Source organism: Hypomesus transpacificus, chromosome 17, assembly GCF_021917145.1.
Source record: "Hypomesus transpacificus isolate Combined female chromosome 17, fHypTra1, whole genome shotgun sequence".
In the NCBI taxonomy this organism is placed as follows: Eukaryota; Metazoa; Chordata; class Actinopteri; order Osmeriformes; family Osmeridae; genus Hypomesus; species Hypomesus transpacificus.
The window spans coordinates 15,449,421-15,467,395 of NC_061076.1; the positions used below are offsets into that span (position 1 = coordinate 15,449,421).

At 46.7% G+C, this 17,975-nt stretch overlaps 2 protein-coding genes across 2 annotated transcripts; one reads left to right on the forward strand and one right to left on the reverse strand.

Annotated features, from left to right (window-relative positions):
- Nucleotides 1-88: 88 nt before the first annotated feature.
- On the reverse strand, nucleotides 89-1,701 carry syce2 (synaptonemal complex central element protein 2). The gene is made up of 5 exons (XM_047038077.1): nucleotides 1,618-1,701; nucleotides 1,288-1,362; nucleotides 1,063-1,163; nucleotides 729-915; nucleotides 89-402 (listed from the first exon to the last, which is right to left on the reverse strand). Exons 1-5 carry the CDS (start codon nucleotides 1,618-1,620, stop codon nucleotides 202-204), a joined length of 567 nt encoding a protein of 188 aa, XP_046894033.1. The 5' UTR covers nucleotides 1,621-1,701; the 3' UTR covers nucleotides 89-201.
- Nucleotides 1,702-4,989: 3,288 nt separating this feature from the next.
- LOC124479247 (alpha-2-macroglobulin-like) lies at nucleotides 4,990-11,215 on the forward strand. Its single transcript, XM_047037901.1, has 25 exons — nucleotides 4,990-5,048; nucleotides 5,222-5,285; nucleotides 5,357-5,502; nucleotides 5,845-5,994; nucleotides 6,108-6,284; nucleotides 6,430-6,502; nucleotides 6,652-6,772; nucleotides 6,947-7,172; nucleotides 7,304-7,430; nucleotides 7,515-7,636; nucleotides 7,715-7,766; nucleotides 7,865-7,948; nucleotides 8,067-8,243; nucleotides 8,341-8,422; nucleotides 8,534-8,690; nucleotides 8,911-8,985; nucleotides 9,065-9,230; nucleotides 9,368-9,564; nucleotides 9,848-10,060; nucleotides 10,143-10,258; nucleotides 10,367-10,457; nucleotides 10,546-10,605; nucleotides 10,752-10,857; nucleotides 10,932-10,974; nucleotides 11,155-11,215. The coding sequence occupies exons 1-25, from the start codon at nucleotides 5,046-5,048 to the stop codon at nucleotides 11,156-11,158; spliced, it is 2,832 nt and encodes a 943-aa protein (XP_046893857.1). The 5' UTR covers nucleotides 4,990-5,045; the 3' UTR covers nucleotides 11,159-11,215.
- The last annotated feature ends 6,760 nt before the right edge of the window (nucleotides 11,216-17,975 follow it).

A 17,975-nucleotide genomic window follows, 5' to 3' on the forward strand; every position in this document is an offset into this window, starting at 1 on the left:
AGGTCAACCATGCAAGACTGCCAGTTACAATATACACGCCTGAACGACTTCGACATTGTACCTATCAATAGCAGTCGGAACAGAGGGCCTACAGTATAGGGCAGTGAGAGCAGGTGCATGTGGGACAGATCAGAGGCCGACTGTCTGCAGAAGGTCAGGGTGTGGCCCTGGGTGTCTGCTGAAGGCCCATGTTGATGGCTGTCAGGGTGTGGCCCTGGGTGTCTGCTGAAGGCCCATGTTGATGGCTGTCAGGGTGTGGCTGGCTCCCTGCAGCTCAGTGCTGAGCTGGCTGCTCCTCGCCAGCACCTCGGACAGCTCCTTCAGACTGCCCTCCATCACACGGCCGTGCTCGTCGTAGCTCCGGAACATCTGCTCCTTCACCTGCAGGCACACCTTACTCACCTGGACACACACATGCACACACGCACACACACACACGCACACCAACGCATGTAGACTAGTCAAATGCTCACATACACTGTCACACAAGTGGATCTATTTCAGACATCACTATTTATATCTTTACACACATACTGTAAATGTACCATTTCACTTACTGGACCAATTATACCCACATCGTCACGGCTGCAGAACCGGTCTATAGTATCTAATATTTGCCCACCAAAGCCAATTCCTTGTTTGTGTACACTTGGCGAAGCAACCTGATTCTGATTTAAAACTTGCTATCAAGTTGACATCGACAGCCAGGACATTTGCCACGTCATCACCTTGCTCATCAACTTGTTCTCAAAGCTGGTCATGATCTCCTGGTCTGTGGTCCTGCTCTGGTTGACCCTCTCTACCAGATTCTGAGCTCTCCTACCAATCTCCTCTATCTTAGAGTTGAGAGTAAAGCTCAGCTGGCTGGACTCCTCTCTCTCGCTGATGATAGACATGTTGGCACCAGAGTCCTCACTTGCAGCAAAAAGAACAAGAAGATTCTTCAGTTAAGCTATTATGTAAAACTCCATACAATACCATTGAAATGTTAAAAAGGTCAAACACATTGAAGGCAACTATCCTAACCATTAACAGCCTAATATGTCACGTCATGAAGCCTACCTTTGCTGTTCGTGGCTTTCATTCAGGTCAAATGACAATGTATCATCACCTGAAAGGTCATGCTCAATGTCAGGTCTCGTTAAGGAAGTTGTTTTCCGTTTCTATGGAGAAATACATTAGACGTTATTTAATCATATTTCAGGTACGGCTCAGTTAACGTCAGCCTCATGAAATCACAGCATAGACCATTTTTTGACTATGACATAGAGCTACACTCTACTGTACCTTGGCTGTGTAGGTAGATTTTGAAGTTGACTGACGGCCAGGACCTGACTCTCCAATATAGAACTGTTCCATGATCTGGGGATAAGGTAGCTCGTTTGTAATCCATTGCCTGATATCGTCGATGTTTCGCTAACTTTACCATGTAGTTAGCAGTGTACAGTAGGCCTCGTACAGCGAGATTATCTAGTACAAATACTAGGCTAGCTTGTACAGACAGTAAATACAGTATAGCTACACTAGTAAATAGCTATTTAAACATTATTAGCAGTTAGCCAGCGACTTCAGTTTGTACATTAAAAAAAAATCTGTAAAGAAATTGCGTGTTGTTACCATCAGCTGGATAAGGACAAATTCGCTTCTTGGAGAATGTTGTTAACTTCTTCCTAAAAACGACCTTGCCAACTTCAATGCGCGCGAAAAGACAGCAAACGAGCGCACGAGATGTTTAGGGAGGTTAAATTGGTGGATTTAATCAAAGAGACGGAAGGAAGGCGGGGGGACATCAATTAACCAATTGGGAGTGGTGTTTATTTGCTACAAATAGACGTATCCTGTGGGTTCTTAGTAATCACCGATTCCGTTCACATTTTCTGACCGATCATTTGCCCAATACGGACCGTATTGTCTTGGAACCAAAAATGATTTTCTTCGCTTTAGCGGCTTATGCGCTTTTGCAAACAGCCACGTCGCGTTTGTTCAATGAATCGTAAGTGCACTTTGCCTATTTCCATACCAAACATTTGAAATGTGTAATGTGTCCTTTATTATGAGATGAGCAAACTACACTTTAATTTGTTGTGCACACATCGCCTACTTGACAACTCAACATCCACCTGGTGGCTTTGTGTGTCATCACTCAATGCAGTCATGAAATCCATTAATTAACTTGGTGACTCCCGCCGGAGTCGAGACGAGCTTAGATGAGTTGTGTATTTTGGCAGCCAACTGATCCATGTCTTGTCCTCTAGCATCTACTTGGTGACGATGAGCTCCCAGGTGGTGGGTGGGAGCATGGAGACCCTGTGTGTCCATGTTCACAAGCCCACGGAGCCACTTTCCCTCGTGGTGACACTTCAACTGGAGCAGGGACAGTTAGCCAGGTTGCTGGAGACCAGCGTGAACAAGGACTTTTACATCTGTCTACCCTTTGAGGTATTCCCCCCCCCTCCCCCTCCCCCTCCCCCTCCCTTCTGTCTGTCCCTCCCTCTTGCTCTATGGTTCACGTTTAAAAACTTAGCTTGTTGACTGAACTGTTTTTAAATGTCATGCTGTCTAGGCCAGTAGAACCACTTGCTCCAATAAGCACTGTAGATGGGCTAAGGCAGTGGTTCCCAAACCTGTCCTCAGGGACCACCTGACTGTCCTGCATGTTTTAGATGTTTCCCTGCTCCAACACACCTGATTCAAATGAATGGGTCGTTATCTAGCTCTGTAGAAGCTTGGTAACGAACATGCATTTGAATCAGGTGTGTTGGAGCAGGGAAACATCTAAAACATGCAGAACAGGTGGTCCCTGAGGACAGGTTTGGGAACCACTGGGCTAGGGTAAGACCTCCATGCTTAACTAGCGCTTCATGCATACATGGTTGTTTCTGGCTTTGGAGGTGTGAACTCCTTTTTGAACCCAATGCTGAGATCTGTAGTCCATACGTTTTTCCTGCCACGATGCCCATAGCTAGATGTTTTTTAGGTCCCCTCTGTGTTGCTTGAGACTGTGGCCACCCTCGGTGTCTCTCTGACTGGATACAATGACTCGATGAGCAAGGAGACAAAGATCCTCATTAGACCCTCTAGCTTCATCACCATCATCCAGACAGATAAGCCCATCTACAAACCTGGCCAGAAGGGTAGGTGGTATTCCTGTTGGAGACCCTTCTGGTGTGTTTCTTTCTCTACAAACAATCCAAGCCTTCTGGCTGGATGGCATTGTCCCTGTATGACGTTTTCTGACCATTTTCTAGTTCAGTTCCGCGTCGTCTCTCTGACTTCCAGTTTTGGGATGTACAACCAGAAGGTGAGCTACCTTCTGAGACTGCTTCAAGTTCTTAATCCTTACCTACCTCCAGTAGCTCAATGATCATTCATTCAACTTTGCTTTACACTGTTTCTCTTTCCCCCAGTATCAAACTGTGGCGATTCAGGTAAGACTACTTGGTATTTGAAGTACTAACCCCAGACATGCAAGCCCTTTTCTGGAGATTCCCCTCCCCTCTGACACTAAACACACTTTCTGCATTTCTGATGGGCTCTCAGGATCCCAACTCCAACCGCATCGCTCAGTGGCTGGACCTTTCAACGGTCAGTGGCATGCTGGACCTCTCCCACCCCACCACAGCAGAGGCCCCTCTGGGCCGATACGTCATCACCGTCTGGAACGAGAAGGGCGAGCAGACCTCCACTGGCTTCAACATCAAAGAATATGGTCAGAATGGGCCCTACACGTGTGTTCCAAGTCCTTGTGATGGTTGGTTCTGCTCTAACACTGTCTGAATTCCAGTTCTGCCCAAGTTCGAGGTGACGGTGTCTCTGCCCAGCGTCAACATCCTGGACACTGAGGTCACACTGAGGGTCTGCGGAAAGTAAGTTCTACAGAAACCTTGGTGACGTGACTCCCTTGGACCAGTTTTCCATTGGTATTAAGCTGTGTGTGCTGGTCCTCAGGTACACATATGGGAAGCCTGTCTTGGGCTCGGTGAAGGCTGAGGTCTGCAGGATAAACTACGATTCTATTTGGGGTCACCAAGGAGGCTCCAACATCTGCGAGAAGTATAACCTGGGTTTGACTGATCCAAGCGGCTGTGCAACACAAGTGGTGGACGTGACTCTGTTCAGACTGGACCAACATGGGTATCGGGATGTCTTTGATGTGCAGGTGGAACTAGAGGAGAGTGGGACAGGTAAGGGGAGGAGACTGGGTCAGTGAAGTGGCAAAGGGAGATGCTGACAATGTTGGAGCATATTGATGGTGCTTCCCTCTGGTCTGTCCTTCCACCAGGGGTTGTCATAAAGGGCAGTGGCAGTGCTGTGTTCACCAGCATTATCAGAGATGTCACGTTTGAGGATGTCCCCTCATACTTCAGACCTGGCATCCTTTTCCAGGGCAAGGTGATTACTCAACTGTCTGCTGTTGTAGAACTATGCTATCAATTTCACATTTTTAAATGGTCACTGCTTGAAGCTATGTATAGTTGTGGGATTTTGGTTTCTAATGAATTGACTTTAAGCAGACAGCTTTGGTGTAGTGCTGCAGTCATCTGTGTCCTGTCATTTCCAGATAAAGGTGGTGGGCCCAGACTCCTCCCCCGCTGCCAATGAGTTGGTCTACCTGATCCTAAATGCAAATGGGAAGTCTGAGAACTGGACCCTGACCACAGACGGCAGTGGCATGGTCCCCTTCTCTCTGGTCACCACCACCTGGAAGAATGGTTTATCTCTGGAGGTCTGCCTTCCACCCCCCCCCCCCAAAAAAAAACAAAACCAAGGTGACCTTGTTTAGCATGTAACTTCCACCCCTGGTTTTCTTGTGCTGTCTTAAGGCTCGCTCCACGTTGGAAACGTCTTTTGGACCGACACGCATGCCAGGATACACCTCGGCCTACCGCTACATCACAGCCTTCTACTCCAAGAGCGGGAGCTCTGTATCTCTCCAGTATGCAAACCAGAGCTTGTCCTGCGACACTGACGCCGTCATACTCGCCTCCTACATCGTCAAGGGGGAGGAACTCGATAAGGGCCAGAAGACTCTCGACTTCTTTTATATGGTGAGATGAGTGTTTTACATGGCACCATCAAGGGAATGGTCTCAAACTGAACTTCAGATGTCGTAGCAAGCATAGCTACACTAGGTTTACAGCCTGACCTGGATGTGGAGTGGTTGTTTGCTCAGATTCCATTGACGAAGCATAATCTTGGTCTGGTATTGTTTGTCCTGCAGGTGATGTCCAGAGGCAGTGTGGTGAGAAGTGGGCGTCTCCCCGTGTCTGTTGTGAAGGAGTCAGGTACAGTCAAGGAGTCTTGTCATATCTTCTGTAACTTTTCATGTAGGTTGATCACTGTCGACTGTCTTTAGAAAACCGAGGGAATTTGCGTGTGCCACTTGAGCGTGTTGATGAGCTTGCCCCAGTGGCCCAAGTGGTTGTGTACACAATCATGCCCAATGGAGTGATTGTGGCCGACAGCCTGGACTTCCCTGTCGAGCTCTGCCTCAAGAACAAGGTATGCTTGTCTCCCCAGCCTGTGTAGTACCTAGTCATGGATGCATGGTCCCCACTAGGGTTCAGAGTTTGACCAGTAAACTTTAGTTGTCAGATTGTACAGGATTCCACTTGGATGACTGATCAGACCCCACCCAGACAGTAAATGAGGCCTTTGAAGCCCTCATAAAAAAGAAGTGCGTAGTGGGGGTATGCGGATGTGGTCAGCACAACCAGAATTATACATCAAGAGGGCTTCCTAATCTCAACCCTAACAAGCTTTCCATGCATGTATATTTGATCCCTCTTTATATGCCATGTGTTCTTCTGTATTGGCTATGTAAAGTTTATGCTGTGTGTGCAGGTGTCTCTACAGTTCTCCTCGCTCCAGGCACTACCTGGAGGGTCTGTGTCCCTGATGCTGAAGGCCCAGCCAGGCTCCCTCTGTTCCGTGAGGTCCATCGACCAGTCGGTCCTGCTGCTGCAGCCTCGAGAGGAGCTCAGCGTCCAATCGGTACCCTCCAGCTCTTATGTGACCACATGTTCTGGAACCATCTTGACAAGTTCCTGCTCATATACTGCTTGCGTTTTGATCGTTGCAGTGACCCTTTGTTTTTGTGCATGCAGATGTATAGCCTACTACCGGTCTCCAAGTTGTCAGGCTACAATTACAATATCGAAGACCCTGAATCCAACCCATGCACACCTGTGGGACCCTTGATCCCTTTTCCCGTGCCAGTGGACAGGCGATTAGGCCACTTCTGGATTTTTAACGACAGGATCGATGTTTATAGAGTATTCAGAGTAAGTGTTATCAAGGGATGGTATTTATGCTTTCAAGCAAACATTTGATACCAATGTTGCAATGACAGTACTATAATGGAAGGTGGATGTGGCTCTTTATTTATTCTTTACCCTGATTGTACTTCAATACCATTTTAATTTTTAGGATATAGGAATGAAGATGATGACCAACTCTGATGTGCAGATGCCTTTTGACTGTACATCCCACCCTTACCGTGGTATGTTCATGCAGCATAATTATTTCAACCATGCATATCACATTTATACTGGGTTCAGGTTTCATAAGTTAACCTTAAACAATCTGAACAGTGGGACTTTTTACCAGACATGTTGGGCCTGACCATGAACCCCAAACATTCTCTTCCAGAGCTGAATGCTGTGCCTATAGTGTTAAATGCCCCCATCAGTGGTTCAGCTGATGTCATCCCGGAAGAGACACTGCGAACTTTCTTCCCAGAGACCTGGATCTGGGACCTGGTGCCTGTTGGGTAAATCACTTGCCAATAAGAGCATTCAAAAGACGTGTTGTAGTTTGAGCTTTGAAGTACAGCGTCAATTAAATTGCTTGGACCGGCCTTGAATTGTGACATGTTGAACGTGCCAATTACTCCTGAGGTGCTGTTAGATTCTTCAGACTAACTCAGTAGGTTCTCCCCCTCCAGAGACTCTGGCGCAATGACAGTTGAGAAGACCGTCCCTGACACCATTACCACATGGGCTTCTGGAGCTTTCTGCACGTCCCCTGGGGGTCTGGGTCTGGCTCCCAGTACGACCCTCACAGCCTTTCAGCCTTTCTTCGTCAGTCTCACCCTACCGTTCTCAGTTATCCGCGGCGAGGTGTTCACCCTCCGGGCCACCGTCTTCAACTACCTTTCCACGTGCATCATGGTAAATGAGGAGCGCCTTATCTTGCGGCAGTTTGAAGGAGGCGGGGCTCGACTATACTGGTGTCGCTAACCAACGACTGGTTCCATGTGTTGAGGATGAGGTGTCCTTAATGCCCTGTCTTTGCGCCTCAGGTCAAGGTGACAGTGTCACCTTCGGACCCGTTCAGCATCACACCCTGTGTTGACTGCCAGTACCAGCTGTGTCTGTGTGCCAATGAGAGCAGAACTTTCCTGTGGCTCGTCACCCCCACCGCTCTAGGTGAGGAGGAGGAGGAGGGGGGAATATGAGCTTTGTAGGCACTCGATCATGCAAGGCTTGACCCTTGATGGTGTTTCTGACTAGGGGAGGTGAGTGTGAAGGTGAGTGCAGAGGCCATAAAGACCATCGTTCGCTGTGGTAATGGCCTGCCCACGGTTCCCAAGATGAGCCGCATTGACACGGTGGTCCAGACATTCTTGGTGGAGGTGAGTTGCTGCATCAATGTTGTGGGTTCAAGCCCATATGAACTCAAGGATGTTAAGATTTAATGTCTTTACCTGTAGGCTGAGGGGATCCCTAAGACTGACAGCTACAACGCCCTCCTCTGCCCTGCAGGTGAGCCTGCTACTAATGCTGGTCTTATATCAACACTGGTGGATTGCACATGTTGGCGCTTCTAATGGGTAATGCTCTTGTCCACTTGCTGTCTCCAGCGGGTCCAGTAGAGACGACTATCTCTCTGCAGCTGCCGGCTGAGTTTGTGATTGGATCAGCCAAGGCCTCGCTCTCTATCCTGGGTAAGAACCTCCAGAACTGTACCCTCACCCTTCAGTGCTGCTGCCACTTGGCAGCATCGGTCGCAATTCTTTAATTGGCTCCCCTAAAGGTGTTGACCTGCATGGCTACTCCTTCCAGGTGATCTGATGGGCAGAGCCTTGAGGAATGTGGGCAACCTGCTGGCCATGCCCACCGGTTGTGGAGAGCAGAACATGCTTCAGTTTGCCCCCAACGTCTACATCCTGGAGTACCTGCAGAGCACCTATCAACTAACAACTGAGATCAAGGAAAAGGCTGTAGTCTTCCTGCAGGGTGGTGAGTCAGAGGCACAAGCCGGTGGGAAGGCTTGAAGGACTGGCTGTAAGTGGTGAGGTTTGGCTTGTCTAATGCTGGTTTGGCTTGTCTTATTCAGGTTATCAGAATGAGCTCAACTACAAACATACTGATGGCTCGTACAGTGCCTTTGGCCAGAGGGATGAATCTGGCAACACCTGGTGGGTGTACTTGGTCAATACATGCCCAAGATGCTGTCTGAGCAAAATGAATCTCAAACTGGCTGTACTACATGTTTGGCTGGCTGCCGCCATCTGTGTTTGTGGCCACAGGTTGACCACCTTTGTAATGAAGTCTTTCGGAGGGGCGCAGCCTTTCGTGTTTATCGACCCCATCCACATCACCATGGCGAAGTCCTGGTTGGCCAGTCTGCAGCAGCCTAATGGCTGCATCACCTCTGTGGGGAAGCTCTTCCACAATGACATGCAGGTAAAGGCAGAAGGAGCAGATTGACTATTCCATGCCTTGACTTGTACAGTGACCGTCATGACCTGACAAAGCTTTAAGCCTTCGACCAGATGAGTGTCATCTAGAGACACAACATCTAATCCCACACACCATGCCATGTTTTGCCCAAACTGAGAACTTAAGTGCTGCTGTGTCGTAGCCCTGTTGGATAACTTTGTTCCCGTTGTCTTGTGACTTTCAGGGAGGCGTGAGTGACAACGTGTCCTTGACTGCCTACGTCACTGCAGCCCTGCTGGAGCTGGGATATAACACCACTGTAGGTGGAGACTGTCTACAGTATTGCTGTAACCTCCCTGTAGTCACACCCCTTAGCCTGACTCTGCCTGTGTCCCCAGGACCCCATGGTTGCGAACTGTCTGGGCTGCTTACGCACTGCGATAGCCAACCAAGTGGATAACCTCTACACTGTAGCCCTGCTCTCCTACACCTTCACCCTGGCAGGAGACCAGGACACACGGCGCATGCTGATCACCCGCCTGGACCAGGCTGCCCAGGTCACAGGTACCTGGCTAGACGAGTCTGACTGGTGCACATGGGTTAGGACCATAGAACAACTAGTGTAGATTCAGAGGGGCCATGATGAGAAGCAAAGGTTGTGAGTGTGAAGCCTGATGCTGAGAACACGCCCTCCTCCACAGATGGTGCTCGTCACTGGGAGGGAGCGGCCACTCCTGGGACTGGCCTGAACTCCATCGCCGTGGAGATGACCTCGTACGTGCTCCTCGCGCTTCTCTCCGGACCGGTGATGGAAGGTTTCGGTTTGGATTACGCATCCACCATCGTATTGTGGCTGGTCAAGCAACAGGACATCAATGGAGGCTTCTCTTCTACACAAGTAGGGATGCCTACATTCAACTTCAAACATAAAACTCCACTCCAGGGCTCCAATTCCAGTCCTCGATGGCAGCTGTCCTGCATGTTTTAGATGTTTCCCTGCTCCAGCACACCTGAGTCAAATGAATGGGTCGTTATAAAGCTCTGTGGAAGCAAGGTAATGACCTTCATTTAAATCGGGTGTGCAGGAGCAGGGAAACGTCTAAAAGTTGCAGGACAGGGGCCCTCGAGGACTGCAATTGGATAGCCCTGCCATATACATTGTCTATTGACCTTTCCACCAGGACTCAGTGGTGGCACTGCAGGCCCTGGCAAAATACGCTGCTGCCACCTACAGTCCAGGAGGTGCTACTACAGTGGTGGTGACCTCTGGTGACTGGAGGCAGAACTTCAGGGTGGACCAGCAGAACCGCCTGCTGTACCAGGAGCAGCCACTAAAGCAGGTTCCTGGAGTGTACCGGATCAGGGCTGAAGGGGAGAGCTGTGTGTTTGTCCAGGTCAGACTGTACCCCCCCTCCCCCCCCTCTAACATCACTGACCTTACTGCAGTTGTCTAAACTAACCTCCGACCTGTTTCAGATCGCTCTGCTTTACAACGTCCCACCTCGTCCAGATGTCTCTGCCTTTACTTTGACAGTTGAGGTGGTCGATAGGTGCCAACCCAAACCCTCCCTCATCTTGGTGGTTAAAGTCAGGTACTGGCCTTCTTAGACCCAGCCAACTGGAATAACATCCTTAAAGCTACAAGTAGAGATTAAGCAGCACAGACGTGACAGTTTTTTTTTATTCATTGTCTTTTGTAGGTACAGTGGTCACCGGGATGAGACCAACATGGTTATTATTGATGTCAAACTTCTTTCCGGCTTCATCCTAGACAAGACCTCGTTGAACCCTGTGAGTTCAGATGTTTGTGTGCGCTACAAGTGGCTTGATACCTCTACACTACCATCCTACTGTAACTGTTCGTATTGTTTTCCTCCAGATGAAGGCTTCAAAGCGTGTTGATGAGAAGGATGGACATGTGATCATCTACGTAGAACAGGTAGGTGAACCCTAGGCTGAATTGGAACTACTGGTCCAGTCATCTACAAAAACTGCTGTAAAATGGTTAATCTAACAGTTGATTTCAAATGGGTGCATTTCCAGTATTGATTAAATTGTAGTCTAATGCAAGGCCTTGTTTTCCAGCTGAAGCAGAATGAGACCATGTCCTACACACTCGTCATGGTGGAAGATTTTCCTGTCAAGAACCTCCAATCTGCTGTGGTCAAAGTCTACGACTACTACCAGAAAGGTATGTGCACCACATGGACACAATGGGGGGGTTATAAAGTGCTGTTTGCTCAATTTCTATGCATCTTTCCTCAGGTGACGAGGCGGTTAGTGAGTACAGCTCTAGCTGTGTAACTGAGTAAGTTGATCATCTCTGCTTCACAGCAGTTCCTGCCCCCCCACCGTGTACTTAACTTTGCCTTTTGATGACTGCGTACTGTAGATATTTACTGAAATGAGACAGTAGGATGTCTCACCGTAGCAACAAGCGTTTTGAGGTGTCCATGTGCAACTTTTCTGACCCAGGTTATTTCCACAGGTGATGTGTAAAATGATGGACATCTGCATTCCGTTTCCTGTATCTGACCAATAAAAGCTTTTACAAAATCAGCTCTACTGTTTCTCTAGCTACACCCACCTATTTTGATTGGTTGGAAACCATTTGGATATAGTTGTATGACATTTTTTTTTTTTTGCTTTAGTTTGATGCAGCGTAAGATCGAAGGCACTTTTTGCCTATAATAATGTTGCCCAACTTGTGACACAAACCTTTTTTGTCCAGTAAGCACCAACTATGGTTTCAGAATGTGGGGTGACGGTTTCCCATGTCTCAGTGGTTGGGACTTTATTCGCGGTAATTCAGTGAAGGCCAGCGGGGAATATTGTCAAGGTTGGCACGACATGCCCAAGTATAAGTTGTTTAACTGAAGAATTAAAATGGAAACTGAAATTGATATTTTGTTGAAGGGAGATATAATTCACTTCACTAACATTGACAAACATGATTCATAAGTCAAATAGGCTAAATGACGAGTATCCTCCACTGTGTCCACTCTAACAACGCCGGCATCTTAGATCTTGAAATAGGTTGTCATGGGATGCCTTTGATATCAGTGACACAAGCTGATTCACTTAACACAGCCGAGAAGAGGTGCTCAAGTTCAGAGTCCTGAAGGGCCTGAGACGCTGTCTCACCTGTAGCTGCTGGGACCCCAGGCCTGAGGACGACTAGACGCTGTCTCACTTGTAGCTGCTAGGCCACCAGGCCCGAAGACGACTGTCTTGTCAGTCCAAACTGGCCCTTCATGGAACTATTCACATTATTTGTGAATGTCCTATTGGGGAGCCTTTTGTTTGTATTTTCAGCCAGAATGCTTATAAAATGCCTAATATACCTATAGGAATTGTACTTCCATACAGTATATTGTTACTTCCATGTATCATAGTTTCAATAAAATTGTGTTTGATGATTGACCTCAATGGTGTCATTTTCATTAAAGATCCCCCCCAAAACACGCTCTGGCTCTGGAACTACCAAGCTGCAGCTATCCATCTTGTTGTGGTCAGTATGATAACCTCAGTTTCAGTTACCTTGCTAAATTGAACCTATTCAAATGGCGTTGATGACTTTGCCGCACTGTCTGGGTCAGAGAGGAATGTGAGTGTTATTGTGTTACACACTGTAACGTCTATTGATCACTCTGGAAACTGGTCCTTGGAAAGGGTGACTGCAACAGTTGTTTTGTACTTGAGCCATGCTGTTTTACTCATTGTTCTTGAGAGAGAATGCGCACACAGACATACAAAAGAGGCAGCATTTTCTTTGTGAGCAATATTGAAGTCTATATCCAGTGGATAATCTAAGAGGGTAAAGGGTTTTTCCCTTCAAGGCCAAGAGGTCATGGCAATGTGACAAGCTTTGACCCCCTTGTGTGGGTATGCCCAAACCCTTACATAAGAAAAAAGCTGTTAAATGTTTTCAACAATTAATATGCAGTTTGATTCGGTCATATGTTTTGAACAAATTGTCTATAAATGTGTTGAGTATACGCATCAAACGGTTTATCTATCACTGTCCAACCTTGTCTATCCCACACTGTATCTTATTCACACTGAGTTGGAATGGTGTCCCGGCCTTCTGCACATTTCACCACCAGGGGTGTGAACAGTAATTCAGTCAAGACAATCACGTATTAGATTTGAGCATTTATTGTTGCATGACATGGACATGTAGATTTACTTTGGCGGAGTGGATGATCTAAGGGAAGCACTCCCTGCCTCCTCGATGCAACACATACATGACATGACATATGAGGCAGGGAGCAATAGAGATAAAATCCCCCTGTTGGATAGACACAGACAGCATGGGGGAGAAGGGGACGGTGGAGGGTGGCAGCAGCACTGATCATACAACGACTGGGGTGAGGGTGTGCATATCCGCGCGTCTTTTAAAGACGCCTTATCGGACGTGGCCCAATGGATATGCGCTGCTACATGGGTGTGGTAGTGGGAGGGGTAAGGAAGGTGGAGTAAGACGCCTTACGTCCCCGATCACTGACTGACGCGCGCTGCCCGATTGCCCTGCCAGAACTAGCTGCGCTTATATATGATTTAAAGATTTAAAAATCCGAGGTAGGCCTACAGTAGGAGCCTCAGGATGAAACTATTGACAATTTGATTGCGCATAATAGGACGAACTCTATGAAGGTCAAAACCTTTACTTCGAATGATCAAACATTATCATCAAATAACAATTGTATATTAACCTAGGCCTACATGCATTTAAATGAATGTATTTTACATGTGGTGGATACATAACCCAACAACAAAAACAGTTGAGTTGTCTTATGGCATCAGGTTGGGGAATTATTGTTATCTTAAATTACAACCTATGATTTTAACATGGATTAACGCAAATAGCCGTAGGCGGTCGAGTGTTGATGCTGGACAATTTTCGAGATCGTTTAATTGGTCCGACATGCAACTTAGTCAAAATAGCTCCTCGTTTACACTATACCTTTTCTTCGTAAATCCTCAACAGAAGAATTAAGGGCACGGCGGTATCTTATTAAAGCATAGCAGAAGGTTGGCTAAAAAGAGGGAGGTACGTTCAAGTGTACCATCATTTCCCTGTCAGTTACAACAACGACAAATAGGAGGCGGTCTGTCAGGGAAATTTAGTCACAACAGGTGGCTCGAGCGATTTCAGTTCAGCACCGTGGACAGCGAATGTCTGGTAAAAAGTTGTATGTTGAACGCATGGACTGAGTTGGACAATGAAAAAACGTTTTTGATCAAATCGAGTGTCTGTATCTTTTGAACGGCATTCATCAACATCAGCTACAAACTCAAGTCGCTGCAGGTTTTGCGTTTGAACAAGGCTGACAAAGATGCAGGTATGTAGCGCTTACATTCTCTTTAAGTTTATGTTGGACTGAACAACGTGTGTAATTTTAAGCAGTTGGATTTCAAATTTTATAACAACGGGTTCTCTCCATAGAACCACATCGTACTGATGCATCAAAGAAGTTGAGCTCCACCGAGGAATCGAATAAAGTGATTTCTCGAAAGGTCATCCATCTTTTGGAAAGCCACTACCAAGTTTTTTGCCATGAATTCCATGAATCTCACCGCTCTGGTTTTCACGGAAGAGCCTATGTACAAGCAATACAAGCCGGTAGTGAAGGACCTCATTCCGCTGCCTAAACCGGTTCTGTACATGCTGATGGCTACAATAGTAGTGGTTGGAGTCGCCTATGCCATAGTTGGACATCTTATCAAGGACCTGGTCATCGACATTGCAGGTAATTGATAAGGAGACTCTATGGGGAACTAAATTGTGTTACAAAAATACAACTTTCTGTTCCCATTTTGTAAAATTATTTTCAGGCAAAGTAATTGTATTGCTGACTGTTTAATATCAGATTTGATATGATGTTTATAGTATGTAAGTATTTTCTATTATGATGATTACACCAGCAGCATCTGCCAGACACCATGCATGTGATTGAGCTTGACAAAGTTCTCTCCCCCATCCTCAGAATGTGTGCTGGGCCCCACCAGGGAAGACGAACTGATGAAGGAGGACGCCCTGAACCGTGTCACCGGACCCAGCCACCCACCTCCCATCATGTCTCTGTCCCACCACAACGCCTTCCACGTGTGGGACCAGGACGACGTGGTCATCTCCTGTCCCCTGGACGAGAGCGTCCCGTACAGCCCGTCGCTGCTCTCTGCAATGCCCTACATCCCCTTCTTCCCCACACACAGCACCAACAACAGTCCCGGCATCCTCCCCAGCAGCCCTTCTCCTTACAGCGCCTTGCCCAAGGAGGTTTGAGAAAGACAGAGCCCCTCACGGTCAGTACTGTGGGAGGGAACCACTCCTGACTTATGACTACACACTGTCAACATCTGGATACATCAACCGTTATCTTCACAGGATATACTGTACAGTACATGACCCACAGCCTGGCCTCAGGAATCAGGATAGCTGTACCACTCAGTTATGCAATCAATTCCCATGTTCTTTCTAACTGCAACCCACTATAGATGCTCATAAAGGGACGTTCACCTGCCAAAACGGGGTGAAATGAACATTGTTGCCTCGAAAAAGATGAGCTGAAGATCGACGTTGTAAAAAGAGCCAAACAGATACAAATCCAAGAGGATGAATTGGATTTGATGGGGATTTTCCATGTCATCTTTCATCTTGATCCCCCAGTCCATCAGTGATTGTGCAAAAACCCAAGAGTACTTAGGGTTTCTAGCTACTCTTCCCTTTATGTTACGTCATTTTTACAAACTTAGCTTCCCAGAATCCTGAAAAAACATGAATACTTATCTTCAAAGACGATTGCATATTGGTATAGCATCCTGTTCGGCATCCAATCAACAACAAAGCCAAGTGAACTTTAAGAGGGGGAGAAGGGACCCACTATCAGAAAGGACCAAAAAAGGAAATTTCCAGAGAAAATACCAGAGGAGAACTGGAGAAAATTGAATAAATAACTTTGGGGATGGTGACGCCATCAAAGGACTACTTAGACTGGGAGTCAGATGGCTGAGCGGTGAGGGAGTCGGGCTAGTTATCAGAAGGTTGTTGGATCGATTCCCCGCCGTGCCAAATGACGTTGTGTTCTTGGGCAAGGCACTTCACCCTACTTGCCTCGGGGGGAATGTCCCTGTATTTACTGTAAGTCGCTCTGGATAAGAGCGTCTGCTAAATGACTAAATGTAAATGTGGACTGCAAACATTAGCTTCAACCATATCTTGTACATAAATGTACTGATGTCAAATGTCTCAACAAAATGCACAAAAGTGTTTAAATACACAAGTGTGGAAATGACTCATGAATGTATTTGTTTACTGTAAACAGATGTAGTTTGATGTTTGAAAATATATATACTCACTGCTAAAGAATATTATTGTGTAGTGATTGTTTAAAATCTGTGATGTAAAGTTCTGTCAAAAACACCACACCAACGCAATAATAAATGTCAAAACAATGCATGTAAGCCTTCGAATCTGAACTCTTTCTCTGTTTTAATGATGTTATGTAACCAAGAGGTCGTCAGGTAAAAGGCACTAGACTAGTTACTGGGGGGAAAACACAACAATCTCACTGACACAGAAGATCAGTCAAATTAACTTGTTTATCCATGTTATCAACAGACTGCTGAGTTCTAGTAAACCCAGCACCTTAGCTCCACTGCCCTTCTCTGGTTTAAATGTTATTTCCAGACGTTAAGGGATTAGCTTAACAGAACGACTTAGGGACTTCCAGCTATTCATTAAGTAAACAAGACTTACCCGGGGAGCTAGTATTGTAGCTGCCGCACGGGATTCCCTGTCTGGGACCCAAACGCTACTAGTACACCTATCATGATACAGTGCAAACTGAGAATAGAAAGGTATCAAATCAAAGGTTGCTGTCTTGAATTGTGGTATCTCATTAGCGGCGGGACATTCATTCATCGCTTCATCGGTAATGCTAAACAAGGTTCCTCTGATCATGCAGCAACAGGTTTTTTGGGATGGTCCAACATGGGGGTTGGTCTATGAAGCATTGGCTCAGTTGGAATTGCCTGCCATGCTGTTGCCAAGACCGTTGAATTCATATGGTTCTGAGTAGTCAAGTCACATCGGCGTGTTCCAAGATCATAGAGGGGGAGAGCATAAATGTTCAGAAGGAGAAATGACATGGAAGGGGATTTAACATGGATCAAGCTACTTCAAAGGCCCAACTCATCTTCTGAACATTTACGTTATGTCACGTGCCCTACTATTCCAAGACGTCAGACTCAAGCCTTCCACGATAAAAATCTGAAGAGGACACTCAAGGAAATCTGATTAGCGCAACTACACATCTTGTGAATGTCTTTCTGTGGTACTGGATTCCTTGCGGTGTCAGTCAACTATAAGCCACTTGATTTCATTGACTTCCCCACATGTATGTTCACTACACCGCACGCATCTTGGTGCACTCTCTGTTGGCATTTTTCAAGTATTGGCCCCCTTCAATGTGCTTGCATAAGAAATGTAGACACACACACACCACAGGAGGCTGGTTACGATGCCTGCGGTTTAGGAGGTGAGGAAGGTTAATCATAATCCCAGCTCCTTATCGTGGAATTACACAGAACTCCACCTAAGTCTTCCAAGTTAACCAGTCCCGCCATCACACACAAACACACTTATCATAACATGAAAACACCACATCTCACATGAGACGAGCCAATGAGATGAAGAGTCCCAGGCACAGCAGACCGGAGAATGCATCTGACAGGATCAGATTAGATTTGGACCTTCATTATTCCTGGGATCCTACTGGCTAATCCAGCATGACACTTCCTTGGCAAGAGGGAATGTCTGGGAATTCAATTTCAAGAGAACAAACACTTCTAATCTATCCATCATGAGGGGTTCCACTCACCCTAACAGTAGGACAAGCTAATATAGCATGTCAAGCACGGTGCTCGTCAATCATTTTAATGGGCCTCTCAAAAATAAAGTGTTACTCAACACAACACTGGATCACGTATCTCAATGCCATCCAAACCGTGCCATAAATAATTGGATCTGACGGCATGAACAATGCAGACTGACAGTTCTTAGAAACAGAGTTTAAGCTCTCTAGCACAGTTGTTCTCTGAGCCTGCTGGGTTGGTAGCCTGGCTCTGCCCTCCTACGTACTTCCGCTCAATTTGGATTTTGCTTCTGTACTAGGTCTGGGAGCTTGACTTTGAAGTCGGTTTCCAGAAAACAATTTTTTTGTAGGTCCAATCAGCGAACAGAGGGAGTGGCTGAGAACGATGACGTTAATGTCGTGCACTAGTTTGAGCAGTTCAGTAATGGCG

What these genes read in the sequence shown, in the direction of transcription:
- syce2 (XM_047038077.1), bottom strand. An exon ending in AATCTACCTACACAGCCAAG is followed by an intron (nt 1,164 to 1,287) that starts GTACAGTAGAGT and finishes ATTTCTCCATAG; the next exon opens with AAACGGAAAACAACTTCCTT. An exon ending in AGAACAAGTTGATGAGCAAG is followed by an intron (nt 403 to 728) that starts GTGATGACGTGG and finishes GTGTGTGTCCAG; the next exon opens with GTGAGTAAGGTGTGCCTGCA.
- LOC124479247 (XM_047037901.1), top strand. An exon ending in GGCCTCGCTCTCTATCCTGG is followed by an intron (nt 7,949 to 8,066) that starts GTAAGAACCTCC and finishes TACTCCTTCCAG; the next exon opens with GTGATCTGATGGGCAGAGCC. An exon ending in GAGGCTTCTCTTCTACACAA is followed by an intron (nt 9,565 to 9,847) that starts GTAGGGATGCCT and finishes CCTTTCCACCAG; the next exon opens with GACTCAGTGGTGGCACTGCA.